Genomic DNA, 13,528 nt, shown 5'->3' on the forward strand with positions numbered 1-13,528 from the left:
TCGATGCAGGTACGCGGTCTCGAGCATTGTCGGATACATCGTGGAAGTCATCCGTGCTTGTAGAACCTGCATAGGGATGTCGCAGTTATCTAGTTGCGTCCCGAAAGTAGATGCATGAATATAGGAGGTCGCGTGGTGGAGAGTCACGGTTGACGGTTCGCTCCCCCACGTGGTGTTTTGGTATGCTCTGGATCCATTGTCAGAAGCCGCCTTGCCTGATGGAGATACGCCTCTTTGCATCGCCACAAGCTTCACGAAGTGGACGCTTCGACCACTCGATAAAACTTGACAGGTCAACGTGCAGTTTGGACTGTTTAGCCCCCATGTGCGCGTGCAGCCATGCCAGCATCTGGAACGCCTGGCCAATACGCTGAGCCCCGCACACAGCAGCGGTCTGCCTTTGGGATAGCCCTGCCAGCCAGGATCCGGGCGTTTGGAGTGGGCCTTGACTACAATTCATACAACCTTCTCTCTGCTTGTGGGAGCCTTGTGCTCTCGTAAAGGTGCTTCTTGTTGTTGACTACCTGTTGTAACGTTGCATGGGAATTTGAAATCTGAGCATAGCTGCGCTTGGGCGCGGCGCAAGCAATCTGCGATGTCTTTTGGATTCAGCCCATCAGATGCCGTGAAGCTGGTGGAGATTTCGACGAGGGTGTACATCGCATTCAAGGGTATGTCACTGCCTGTGTGGGTCGCTGTCAGTACTGACGTTAAGCTCGCCTACATGTAGATGCGAACGAAAACTCGGAAGCACAGGTTGAGTCGCTCGTGCGCGAGTTTCAGGCTTTTGCAATATGTCTTCTCGAGCTCGACGAGCTAATGAAGGAATTTGGCAAGCCTCTGCCCTTCCCAGTCGACGAGTTCAAGAAGACTTTGGAGAAATGTGAAGCCAGTCTGAGGCCATACAAAGATAATCTTGTCGACAAGAAGATGAGCGCATCCAAATTCGTGTGGACGATCAAGTACATTGGGAAGGAAAAGGAGCTCGATGGCCTCCGGAAGCAGATCTCGGGTCATTATCAGGCTCTGAACATGTGCCTTTCGTTCTTGCAGCTGTAAGTCAAGCACTACGAGCCGTAGCTGAGTATTGATACCTCCTAGACGCCTTAGCTTAGAGTCTTCGAGGAGGGAACAACGACTTCTCCTTGAGCCGCGTCATCGAGCTGCTAGCCTTGGGGGCCAATGGTACACCAGTAGCGCAGTTGGCGCTGCGTCCCAATCTTCGCCGTCATCCCCACTAGCTCTACCAGCGCCAGACGATGCACATCCTTTGTATAAAGACTGGGAGATCTTCAACAGGTGGCTCAAGACGGAAGACGAGCGCATGGGTCAAGATCTACAGCTCGTGCGACCATCTTCATGGGGAGATACACCTGCAACCACGGGAGGTGTTGACAGCGGAACTTCAGCTGTCTTACATCGCTTGCGATGCGAGGTCGAAGATGCTATCATGTTCGAAGAGAATCGCGCAAAGAGAGCAGCAGTCGAGAAACGTTCACATCTTGCACCGAGCGACGCCATGAAGCAACAGGTTCGAGAAATGCCGCCGGCTCCTCGGCCTCGAACATACACTATCGATACCGAAGCATCAAGCAGCTATGATGCGCTCCACGGTGGTGTTGACATTGGTGGATCACTGGCAACACTTCGACCAAATCCGGGCACGGCGTCGCCAGCATTAGGCAGTCCGCAGACCGAGCAAGAGTACTTCATTTCAAACCAATGGGCACAATCACCAATTGCCTCTTCGATATCGGAGAACCTAAATCGATCATCGGTATCGACAATGCAGAGCATCTTCCCAAATGGACATTTGTCGCCTTCACTCGGTCTAGACGTAGATGCAACAAGTACGATTGCTACGTCGCCAGAAGATGCATTGTCGTTCACTTTGCGTCATGTGCTTTCGACTGCATCTTTGGTGCCACTCAACATTGGCGATGCTGCGCTGCAATGGACAGATTTGGGTGGCAAGGCGAAAGTCGAGCGTAAATCATCCGAACGTGTCAGCGGCCAGGAGAAGACCGTATTTGAGACTCAGGAATGCTATCTGCATTGGAAATACCGTGAAGATGGAGGAATTTCGTTGCGAGCCACCTATCGCTCAAAGGATAAAAAGGCCAAGTTATGGAGCATTCAGGATTTTCCTGCTCTTGGGCCATCGATTCCGCTCACGACGACGATCGATGGAGACATTTCCGTCGATTTCCCGAGAGGATCTTTTGGTCGTTTGAACAAACAATGGTTAGACATCAGGTATACGTTCAGCAATTCAGAGTCGTCCTCCGTCTTTCAAACTCTGCTGTACACCAATAATGGAAAAGACGCGGCTGAATTGATGTTCGATCGACCGATACGCACCATCTCCTCGGACAAGCATAAGCCAGAATGTCGTGGCAGGAATTTGCGCCTTTGGCGACGTACCGAGCTGCACCTTGAGTCAAATGGGCTGATGAACGCTGATGTGCTGATCTTTTTGTTCTATACCAGCTGTCTCGAGGGAAAAGGCCATTGGGTCGAAGAGCCACATTATGCGTTTGAGTGGCTCACGGAATCCGTGTACAAGAAGGACAGCGATAAATTGACCCTGTCTTATTCGAAAGACCCGAGCAGATGGACGCCTGACAAGCTATTCCAGAGACGTCGATCCTCTCAAGCATCATCGAGCAGCAATGGCCAGACAAGCCCTACCAGCAGGGCGCGACATGACTCAATGGAGAGTCCTGGGATCATACGCTCAGGCACAGGTGGTTCTGCGGCTTCATCAACGGCATCGATAAGGACGTCGCGGTCGTTCTTTGGTAGGAGCAAGGCATCAACCCGCATCGGAAACATCAATTCCTTCGGCTACTCCAAACTCGATATCGAATTCCAAAGCAGCAAGGATCGCAGGGCGTTTTTGGATGTTTGGAAACAGCATGTTAAGCCTTTGGGAAGTTTGTAATGGAGTAGAAGCTGGATGTAATTTTGATCTTAGGCAGGTACCCTCAAAAGTTTCATTCTGACCCTGAATCGTTTCGTGATTTAATTGCTTTCGATAGCGATTTGTATACACGACGTTGAGAACACAAGTGAGAAATGCAATTAGACTTCGTTAAGCTATCGCCGCACGAAGTGTCATTTTGCGATGCCCTCGCGCAATTGTGAAGCCCAGAAGAATGCGAAAGTAACTGTGAATGCGACGATGACGCAAGCTTTAACGTCGAGGTCGGTGCGGCGCTCGGCTCGACGCGACGCTTAGCTAACACTAAAACCTCTAATAACTACTATACTTTAACGCGTTATAACTCTACTAATATAGAACTAATTTAAGCTATAATTAAAGAAATTAAATCCTATAGTCTTAATAATTATTTCTTATATATAATAGTTACTAAGAAATATAATATTAGTTGCTATACGCTAGCTTAAAGATATAAGAGTATTTAAGCATTAAAAGATGCCTAGAGAGTTAACGCTATAAAACTTAGCCTATAATAGAAACTAGAGCTTATAGTATATATTAAAAAGCTTACTAAATAAGAGCTTCTACTTACGCGTATAATAATTAAAAATTTTGCATTATAGATAGCTTAAAAAGAGGTAGGCAAAGGCTAAGTTATATGCTTTCTTAACTGCAATAATACTTATCTTATCTCTTACTAGACTAATAGTATAGACTCTATATGCTATAATGCTAATTCTAGAGCTAAATATAGGCTATACTTTAATCTCTTATACACTAAGATAGAGTAATATAATATTCTACTCTAGAACTTCTATAATATAGATAAGAAGAGCTTTATAATTAGCTCTATTAGGCAGAGTAAATAAGTATTTAGTAAGATAACTTAGAAGAAGAAAAAAGTCTAGGCAATGCGTTAAGATAGATTATATATATAGATTACTATCTTAGCATATATAGAAGTAGATAGAAATGCTTTTTCTCTAGATATTATATATAAAGCTAAGTATAGCTATATTTAAGCTTCTTAGGTATAAGAAATTAAGGCTAGCAAGTACTAGATGCATATTACTTTATCTCTATCTAGCTAGATAAATAATAATATAGGCTTAGCATAGCTTAAATAAGTATTTAATTACTATACTAAGAAGAGAGCGCATTGCGCATATAGGCTTCTTATTCTAGATAGCTATAGGAGTTATATAATAATAGATTTTATTAAGTACTGCTATTAGAATAAGATTCTATTAGCTATACTACTTTCTTATTTAACCTATATGCTTTAGCTACTTAATGTAGTAATATTTAAGCTACTCTTATTAGCTTACTTAGCTTAACTTACTAAGTTCTTTTACTATAGCTAAGAGCTTATAGCATTGCAGAAAGAGAACTTTTTTCTATTATTCTAGACCTTCTAGATCTCTTTCTTTATTAGAGAAATAATCTTAGCTTTATTTAAAGCTACTAGTATATAGCTAAAGAATTGCAACGTTATACTAAAATAGTTTAAGAAAATAATACTAGATAAAGATAAAGATCTTAGCACTTTTTCTATGCTTAATTTAACTAATTAGAGGTAGCTCTAAGCTTTTATAATAGCTACAATAAAGAAAGAGATAAAAAAAGAGAGTAATGCGCTTACCTAAATACTCTACTATCTCTAAGTAAAAAATAAGCTACTTTATATAGAAAATAAGAACTTATATAGCTCTCTTAATACTAAAAAGAAGCATAAAGGTAAGTATTATATACTTAGCCTTTAATAGCGTTAAGAGTATTATAGTAGAGCTATCTTATAGTCTCTAAGTAAGGTTAGAGAGGCTTATACTTAGAAGAAGGTTAAAGAGTAGAATAAGATAGAGAAGAAACTCTAAAAAGCTTATAAGAAAGAGTTACGTAAGGCTGCTAAAGTCTAGCGTTAAGTTAAGCTAGAGAATAAGTATATAGAATAAGAGAGACTTAAGATAGTAAGAGAAAAAGAGAAAGCTAAGAAATAGGCTAAATATAAGCATTAGAAATAGCAGCATAATGCTAAAAAAGCTATATAATTATCTTAAAGAAGTAAGCGTAAAGCCTTATAAGCAGTCTTCTCTAAGAAGAAATAATAGAAACGTTCTAGTAGTAGTGCAGCTGCTAAGTAAGCTATTATATACTTTCTATCTTCTCTACTAAAGATAATATTATAGAGACGTAATATAAAGCTTCTAAGTAAATTTAAATAGTATAAAATAATTATAAGGTCTTATTTACTAAACTACTAAGAGATCTTGCAATAATAGCTATTATACGTGTTATTATAGCCTTATCTTTTAAAAACTAGATATAGTACTAGCTAAGCGTCGCGTTGAGCTGAGCGCCGCACCGACCTCAACGTTACGCTCTGACACTAGTAGCGTAGAAATGTCGGGCCGAGCCAACGGTGGCTTCCGCACCAGAACCAAACCTCAGCATCAGGACCGAGCAACCAACATCATTTTTTTTGGCGATTGCGTGAACAATGACGTCAACATCCATTAACGATTCCAGTCGGATACTGCGCGTGGGCATCATCGGCTGCGGAGAAGTGTCACAAGTCATCCACATTCCCAACCTAAACGCACTTTCGGACTGGTTTCAAACAACGTATCTTTGCGATGTATCTCAGCAAGCACTAGCTCATTGCGCAACAAAAGTACTGGGCTCTTCAAAGCCAAAAACAACAACCAATGCAGAAGAGCTGTGTGCTTCGAATGATGTTGATGTCGTGCTTGTCGCGAGCGCTGATGCCTATCATCTTCCTCATGCGCTCTTTGCGCTGAAGTATAACAAATACTGCTTGCTCGAGAAGCCAGCAGCCCTTTGCTTCCGCGATATCGACCTGCTCATCCTTGCAGAGAAAGAGTCCAAAGGCAAAATTTTCGTTGGCACAATGAGGCGACACGCGGCGGCTCTCGAGGATGCGATCAAAGAGGTCGGCAGCATGGCAGAGATAAAGTATGCACGAGTAAGAGATATCATTGGACCAAATGCGACATTTGTCGGGCAGTCGGGCATGTTCCCCAAACAGTTCAACGACTTCAGCGAGGCAGCCACACAAGACCGACTGGTACGCGAATCCCGCATGTGCCAGCAGGCGTTACACGAAGAGTTTGGTGTACCAGTCACCCCGGAATCGAGAGACATGCTGCGAATGTTGGGAGGGTATGTCTTCGGTCTTTGTCTGAAGTCGAGTGGCTAAGAACATCCCAGGCTGGGAACGCACGACTTGTCGGCGTTGCGAGAAGTGCTCGGCATGCCTCAATCAGTTGCAGGAGCCGTGCTTACTCACCCGGGCATCTTCAACGTGCTTTTCAAGTATAAAGACTTCCCGGTGTCGTACGAGTCGGGCGTGATCGACGTGCCAGAATTCGACGCACACATTGAGGTCTACTCCATGAACAAGATTGTACGCATCCAGTATGATACGCCGTACGTGCGTGGCCTGCCTATCACGATGACGGTCAAGCAACGAGTCAGGGAAGGATTTCAAGAAACCAAGGTGCGCAAGACTTATATGGACCCATACACGCTAGAGATGCTGGCCTTTCATGACTGTGTGATCAACAGCAAGGCCCCTAAGACAAGTATCGAAGATGCAAGGCAGGACATTGAGCTGTTCAAGATGATCCTGCAAGCAGACTCCGCGCGCTACCAATAATCAAAGACCAGACACAAATGCGAATACTATACTTCGGGCCGCTCCACTCCCGTCTCACGTCAGCCTCTACACCACACACGCCAATTGGAAGCAGATCAGGCAAGCATGGCGCCATCACTTTAGATTGAAGCTTGATTCTGGTCATGCACTTTCCGAATATAGTATTCAATTGCTGATGGTTATTGGCCGATCTTAATCCCTTGTACTATGGTAATGACTGTCATTGGTTCAAACGGCTCTCTCCTGAATATCCTCGTGTCTGACTACTTTCCCTTGAGCGATTGACTTAGCAGTAGTCGCCGATGTTGTAGCTCGAGTACACATGGCTGGTCCTGCAAGAAGGATTGACGCCCTTAACATACAACGCAGTAGCTGATGTTGTATTAGTGTCATTCAGCCTCATCGCCGACAGCAAGTACTCACAGTCAACAGGTAGGTTCTTCGACGGCTGCCTCACAATAGTCTGGCTATTTGGCGTAAGGTTGTTCTCGCAATTGATCTGGTCTTGACCGCCGTTCACAGTCGCGCTCCCTGTCCAGAGATCGATGTGGGCGATCTTTGGGCTCGCCTTCCAGTCGCTGTCGCACTGCGCGCAAAAGTCTTCGAATCGAAGGTACTTGCGAGTGTAGGGGTCGTAAATGATTTCGCACTGGTTGAACTCTCCTGGCGCGGAGGCGAAGGTCAACGGGTCGGCGTACGTGCCAGTGCCCCCAGCCTTGTAGCCGCGACCACAGTCGTAGGCGGTGGCTGGACCGGGCGGGTCATTATCGGGATAGCCGTAGAAGGTGTGGGTTACTTTGGTAACCTTGCTGCAGGCCATGGCGACACTCAAGGACGAGATGACAACTATAATGAAGGCGCGCATGATTGAAGACTCGAATGGTGTTCACGGTTGTATGATCTGTGCTGTTGTCGACGGACTGCACGGCTGTCAGCTTTATACCATAACTTTCAGCGACAAACTGAACTGGCATATTCCCGGTTCCAATGTGATCAAGCCCAATTAGTCCCTCAATGCACATCGTGCCTCATGCGGCGACCACAGCTTCAGCCTTTGCTCGAACCCCGTACAAAAGCGCCCCATGTGCGGGCCAGATGTCTTTGTGAGGGCCAGATGTCTAAAATATCTCATCTGCCGGCTCAGAATAGCTCTTGCGAGGGATTTGGTTATGGGATTCAAACGTTGCCATATGCTCCAGATCGAATCAGATGGCTTAGCACGTGCAATGGTCGTGATGACTTGTGAGCCACCTTCACTTTTGAAGAGGACAGTTTTGATCGCATGTCCAAATCTGCGCAAATTTGTTGCTCACACATCATTATCCAAACAACTTCCATCATCAGTGGGACAAGGAGTGATTCCCTCAACACCAAAGGCAAGAGTCCGTGCACATACATGGGTGCGCCTGGTGGCGTTCTAGTGGATGTTGGTGCATACTGAGTAGATCATGATCTACACTCTACTTAGCCTTCTACATCGCTCGTATCATGTAGTCAAGGCCGAGACTGAAATGACTGTGATCTGCTTATACGATCCAAAAAGGTTTACGATGCTAAAGGTGGATCTCATCCATCGCAGACGAACTTGTTTTCTTGTGTGGTATGCGGCAGGATGTTGGAATAGCTCTAAATGACATCACACCACACCGAGTTCAATTGAACTTTATATCGTTGCTATCATGTAAGATGGTATGATCTGACTTGTTGTCTACAGCCATTTGTCGTGAGTTGGCGGCGCGAGCTGAAAGAGCCTTTTAACCGGAAACCTGGATGTACACGGGGCGGGGTACCAGTTCGTTCTTTTCAAATTCTTCCCAGCAACAATTTACCATCGCAAAGAATTTTGATGGTCTACAGCTCCGTCCGATCAAATCGACATCACTGACTTCCGACCTTAGAAAGCGAAATACAAGTCGCACCTCTTGTAAAGCCTTGGACTGCTCGGCAGGCCGTCGCTTCTTTTCAATCGTTCAGCAAGTCTACTCGTTCCTAGGGTCCCTTTTTCTAAAGAATCGACATCTTCAGCATTACGATGAACTCAGAAGAGCGACCCACATTGCGCTGGGGGATCGTAGCCACAGGCTTGATCTCGTCGTGGTTTGTTGTCGACTTGACCATCGCGCGAAAAGACGCTAGAGCGAACCACGTCATTCAAGCCATCGGCTCATCCTCTCTTGAAAAAGGCAAAGCGTTTGTTGCGCAGCACCTCCCAAATCTTCCTCTGGCACCAAGCGTGTACGGAAGCTATGAAGAAGTTTACGCCGACCCTAACGTGGACGTTGTGTACATCGGCACACCGCACGCCTTCCATAAAAAAAACTGCTTAGATGCTATTCAACACGGAAAGAACATCCTCTGCGAGAAGTCGTTTACATTGAATGCTTTGGAGGCGAAGGAGGTGTTCGATGCTGCCAAAGCCAAGGGCGTCTTCATCATGGAAGCAATGTGGACACGATTTTTCCCATTGGTTAAAAGCGTTCAAAAGCTCGTTCACGAAGACAAAGCCATCGGGCGAGTACATCGCGTGATGTGCGACTTTGCGATGGACCAAGGCCTCGATTCTAAAGGTCCTGAGTCTCGGTTGAAGAATCTTTCTTTGGGAGCGAGCTCGCTGCTCGACATTGGTATCTACTCTCTGACTTGGGCCATTATCGGACTTGAGCAGCCTCTAGGTGGTGAACACAAAGTAGCACATGAGACACCCAAGATATTGTCCACGTCAACGCTCTCGGATGGCGTGGATGTTGCAACGTCCATGATCCTGCAGTATTTAGATGGGCGTCAAGGCATAGCTACCTCGCATTCCGGTGCAGGGATGCAGTCACCACCCAGCTTTTGCAGAATTGAGGGTAGTGAGGGTACGATTATAGTGTACGGGTGGGTAGCTTCGGTGCCGAGCTCATTCGTACTACAGAGGCGCGGCAGGGAAGATGCGAAGTTCGAGTTCGAGAGACCTGGAAAGGGCTTATATTGGGAAGCTGATTCTGTAGTTCTTGACATCGTTGCTGGACGTCACGAAAGCGAGACGATGCCCTGGGCAGAGACGATACGTGTACTGGAGCTCATGGACAGCGTAAGAAGGCAAGGTGGCGTCATTTTTCCGCAAGATACCTAGTAAGTTACGGTTGGGTTCTAATCTTTGTAGAGCGAAGGTGCAGGCGATGGCGGTGTCCAGGGAAGGAGTTCACCATCGCTAGTGTCAGGTAGATGCAAACGCAAAGCACCACAACAAGATCATCAACCAGTAACAACAACCCCTCCGTAAACAACCACGATCTACTCCTTGTACCATAGATTTACGATGTCTTCTCTCAGAACCGATGCCGAGCGTCATGACTTCTTCTGGTCCACTTGGGTGATTGGCGGTGCCAAATGGAGGAACTTTTCGGGCTTCGTGGTCCCCCCGCCACCGACCGCGACACTGGAGAGTTGCGACTACAAGATAGAGGAGGGTCTGGTTCGGTCAAATATCGAAAACAGCATCAGCAAGATGCTCGGTCAGGCTGGCATCATGGTCGGGTGCTTGCGATACGTCGACGTCTTTAGCCCGAAAGAAGTCGACGCAGCCTACTCCAACTACTTCGATGTCAAGCACGGGACTATAATATGTAATGAGAATTACAAATTTCGAGACAAAACTCCGGGCACAAAGCTGTTTCCGTCGGAGATTCTTTGGCAGTGCTAGAAGCGCGCCATAAACACGGCGGTACAAGATGCGAATAGGAAGGGTCTTCCAAGACCTGAAGTGTCTCCCTTGCGCGCTATTGTCCGCATGAAGATCGTCAACGATGACACGAAGGATGTCATGTTCACGGCGCGAAGCCAATCGCCTTCGATTCGAGAAGAGCTGTACGGTTACGTGGAGTATAGCGAATGGGACCCAGGCTTCCATGCTATTCTTGGCACGCCGAACGGTGCCAGTACCCTCCGAATGCTATCGGACCACAAACATGAGCTTGAATACAGGCTGGTTGACAAGATCGTGGTGTTTGGAGACAAGGAGCTAAGCCTTCTCGCGCCGCCTGAGAGTCGATCATTGGCAGTAGTACTCTGCACTGCTCGTCCAACTCCGGTACCAAGCCCTACGGAGGACAAATACGCTTCAAAGAAGCAAAAGCTTGAGGATGGAACAGGAAGGAAAACCTGCCAAACCCGGGAGCATACCTGATCAAACCGGATGGAAAACCGCAGGAACCCAGGAGCATACCTGATTAAACCGGAAGGAAAACCGTAGGAACCCGGGGAGACAAAACCCTGTAAACAAAGACACCCCCTACGACCTGTACTTTGGCGCAGTAAGGGGGCTCAGTACTCAATTCTTTGGGGAAGCGAAACAGGTCAATCAACTCAAGACAAGACAAAAGCTCGTCTCAACGCCGTCTCATGTCCAAGGTCAGCATTATCCAACCTCTTCTATAACAAGCGATCCTCCTTCGAAGCCATTTTCCTGTCGCAGACTATTCCCCCGTCGCAGACTATTCCAACCTCGCAGCATACCCTTCTTCGCAGCATACTCTCCTTCGCGGCATACTCTCCTTCGCGGCACACTCTCCTTCGCGGCACACTCTCCTTCGCGGCACACTCTCCTTCGCGGCATACTAATTCGAGCTCCCTCAATACAGACTATAGCCGTTCCTCGTGTTCCGAAGATTATTCCTCCATCGCCTCGACCTTAAGCTTTATCCCAGTTCTCCCGTAGATTGTACGCTACCTAGTGTACCATACTTCGCGCGGTATGGAGTAAGGGTTGTAAGGGCTTCCGGGATGATCAAGTTGACCCCGTCTAACCGGAGATTAACGTGGAGATAGTAAGTGCAACGCATTCGATTCCCTCATTGCCATCGCCGCATATTGAATATCGTGTAGTTACGCGTAAGCGTATCTCAGACGACCACTAGGCTCTCATCAAGGACAAAAAGGAGGCATTGGGTTACGACCGTGAAGCATACGAACATAGTCTGCAGCTTCCCAAGGTCTTCAAGAGTCAAATTGCTACGATTCGAAAGACCGGAGCTAACGGCGAAATGATGTCGGTATTCTTAAGGAGGGTTGTCAAGTGCGAGTGGACGGAAATCAACGTGGAGACATTACACAGGTTCCAAGCGACAATCGTGGACGCGCAATCGCCGGCCTCGTTCGAGCACCACAATTATTGCATGAGGCACTTTTGATAAGACGAGACTTTCGACTGATACATGATCCCCTACGGCTTTGCGAGAGGAGATGAAGACTCGTACTCGGATGACAGCGTCATTGACCAGATGGCTCTAAGAAAGACGTCTATAATGTGGCGATCGAGAACTCTATTGATGACACGGTCGACTCGGCGATGTTGATTACGATGAGGTTTGAGGACTCAGGAGATATCCACCCACGAGGGCGTGAAGATGTACAAGGGATGTTCCTCAAGCTTGGCTCGTGGTCGCAAATGTGAGCGTCATAAAGTCGGACAGGTACTAGAAGTCATCCGCGGGGAGGAGCAAGGAGGGAATCTACAAGCCAAGCGTCAGTAGTCACAGCTCAGCAGACCCGTACGGCTATATGAGGACGGGCATGATGGTGCAACGCAACCTCTTGGGACAGTTTTTAGACTGCAACGGTGGGCGATCCGTGCGTTGTAGCCCGCTCTCAGTCTATCTCTCATACAAACTTGTGCCTATTCAAGATCTTATAAATGTTGAGCAGTTAGTGCAGGCCCTTTGAAGAGGTGTTCACATTCTCTTGAAAATGCAGCTCAAAGGATCTTAGCGCTTAGCGGGTAACTTAACGTTAACGGAGAGGCTAGCTGTTTCGAAAGTTAAAGTTACAGTGCAAGTGCATAATAGAACACCTACTGTACGCGCTAAACAAGGGCTACACGAGCTACCAAACATCTAAGAGATCTTCAAAAAGGTGAGCAACTAGAGCAATGCAGCAGCGTAGAACCTCATGCTGGGTAAGTATCGTCATATGCAGATAGACTCCGATTCTCCTGCGCGCGCACGTCCCGGGAGGTCGCGTGGGGTCAACTCGCACTGCCTGCAGAGGGTGCCGATGATGAGCAGGAGCGCGCATATAATGGACGCGATGGATTGCCTGCTGTCGAGATTTCGAGCCACATATTCCCAGTCCCAAAGCACAAGCTTGTTTACAAACTCGCGAGACCTTGCGGCGCGTGGTGGGGACTACTACAACTCCCGAAGAGGAAAGACGCATTCCAGGACTTGAAGCCCTCGGGAGGCTGGAGATTGACCGAGACGACAAAAAAAAATTGTCGTCAATTAGCTGCGTTTGCGAGAGATTCCACAATGCTCAGACTCAGTCACTAGGTGCAGCGATAATTCGTGCGCGTTCTGTGCAAACTCGGCCTTCCATTAGAGAGCAGCTGTCGTCTCATATATAAGCCTAGATGGACTCAATAGCTGATTAGTGCATTAAAAGGGTCTTAGGAATAATCTTAGAGATAGACAGCTTGACAGAATAGCTCTTATACGGTGCTTAGAATTGTGAGGCACAGCGCGCACAAATTATTGCTGCACCTGGTCCAGTTACGTTTAAAACAACGCACTTGTGAACATGTACACAAATCTCGCTTCGTTTTCCGAGATCCTTCATACCAAGACGAATGCCAGGTGATAGGCCAGTGAAGGAAAGTCAGATTGTTAGTTGTATTACCTAGGGAGGTTACAAGATCACAGTTATCTGCACATTGTCACGATAGATAGAGGAGAGAGAGAGAGAGATAGGGAGGGAGAGCGCAGAGGCAAAGGATTAAAAAGGGGTTTTATAGATAATCTATACTCTAACGACGTCCTTTTGCGATAGAAAAGACTGTGCAGGCGTTCTGAAAGTGTCCTAAAAGTGTCAGAACGATAGGCACAGACAGAAAATGACAACTTTGCAGGGCGATAGCAACGCGTATAAGAGAT

The 13,528-nt window shown here is 46.8% G+C and overlaps 5 protein-coding genes across 5 annotated transcripts; 4 read left to right on the top strand and 1 right to left on the bottom strand.

The window, feature by feature from the left end:
* Positions 1-595: 595 nt before the first annotated feature.
* Positions 596-2,944, top strand: SNOG_03332 (hypothetical protein; the record flags this gene model as incomplete). Its single annotated transcript, XM_001793848.1, has 3 exons — positions 596-671; positions 731-1,055; positions 1,195-2,944. The coding sequence occupies 3 exons, from the start codon at positions 596-598 to the stop codon at positions 2,942-2,944; spliced, it is 2,151 nt and encodes a 716-aa protein (XP_001793900.1).
* Positions 2,945-5,432: 2,488 nt separating this feature from the next.
* Positions 5,433-6,961, top strand: SNOG_03333 (hypothetical protein). The gene is made up of 2 exons (XM_001793849.1): positions 5,433-6,124; positions 6,173-6,961. Exons 1-2 carry the CDS (start codon positions 5,442-5,444, stop codon positions 6,618-6,620), a joined length of 1,131 nt encoding a protein of 376 aa, XP_001793901.1. The 5' UTR covers positions 5,433-5,441; the 3' UTR covers positions 6,621-6,961.
* Positions 6,907-7,485, bottom strand: SNOG_03334 (hypothetical protein; the record flags this gene model as incomplete). The annotated part of the gene is made up of 1 exon (XM_001793850.1): positions 6,907-7,485. One exon carries the CDS (start codon positions 7,483-7,485, stop codon positions 6,907-6,909), a length of 579 nt encoding a protein of 192 aa, XP_001793902.1.
* A 1,167-nt stretch (positions 7,486-8,652) lies between these two features.
* Positions 8,653-9,735, top strand: SNOG_03335 (hypothetical protein; the record flags this gene model as incomplete). Its single annotated transcript, XM_001793851.1, has 1 exon — positions 8,653-9,735. The coding sequence occupies one exon, from the start codon at positions 8,653-8,655 to the stop codon at positions 9,733-9,735; it is 1,083 nt and encodes a 360-aa protein (XP_001793903.1).
* Positions 9,736-9,921: 186 nt separating this feature from the next.
* On the top strand, positions 9,922-10,788 carry SNOG_03336 (hypothetical protein; the record flags this gene model as incomplete). The annotated part of the gene is made up of 2 exons (XM_001793852.1): positions 9,922-10,228; positions 10,334-10,788. The coding sequence occupies 2 exons, from the start codon at positions 9,922-9,924 to the stop codon at positions 10,786-10,788; spliced, it is 762 nt and encodes a 253-aa protein (XP_001793904.1).
* Positions 10,789-13,528: the final 2,740 nt, after the last annotated feature.

This window comes from Parastagonospora nodorum (assembly GCF_000146915.1).
Source record: "Parastagonospora nodorum SN15 chromosome Unknown scaffold_5, whole genome shotgun sequence".
NCBI lineage: Eukaryota > Fungi > Ascomycota > Dothideomycetes > Pleosporales > Phaeosphaeriaceae > Parastagonospora > Parastagonospora nodorum.

Coding starts and splice junctions, on each gene's coding strand:
- SNOG_03333 (XM_001793849.1), top strand. CDS start 5,442: ATGACGTCAACATCCATTAACGATTCCAGTCGGATACTGCGCGTGGGC. Junction 6,125..6,172: donor ATGCTGCGAATGTTGGGAGG/GTATGTCTTCGG, acceptor AGAACATCCCAG/GCTGGGAACGCACGACTTGT.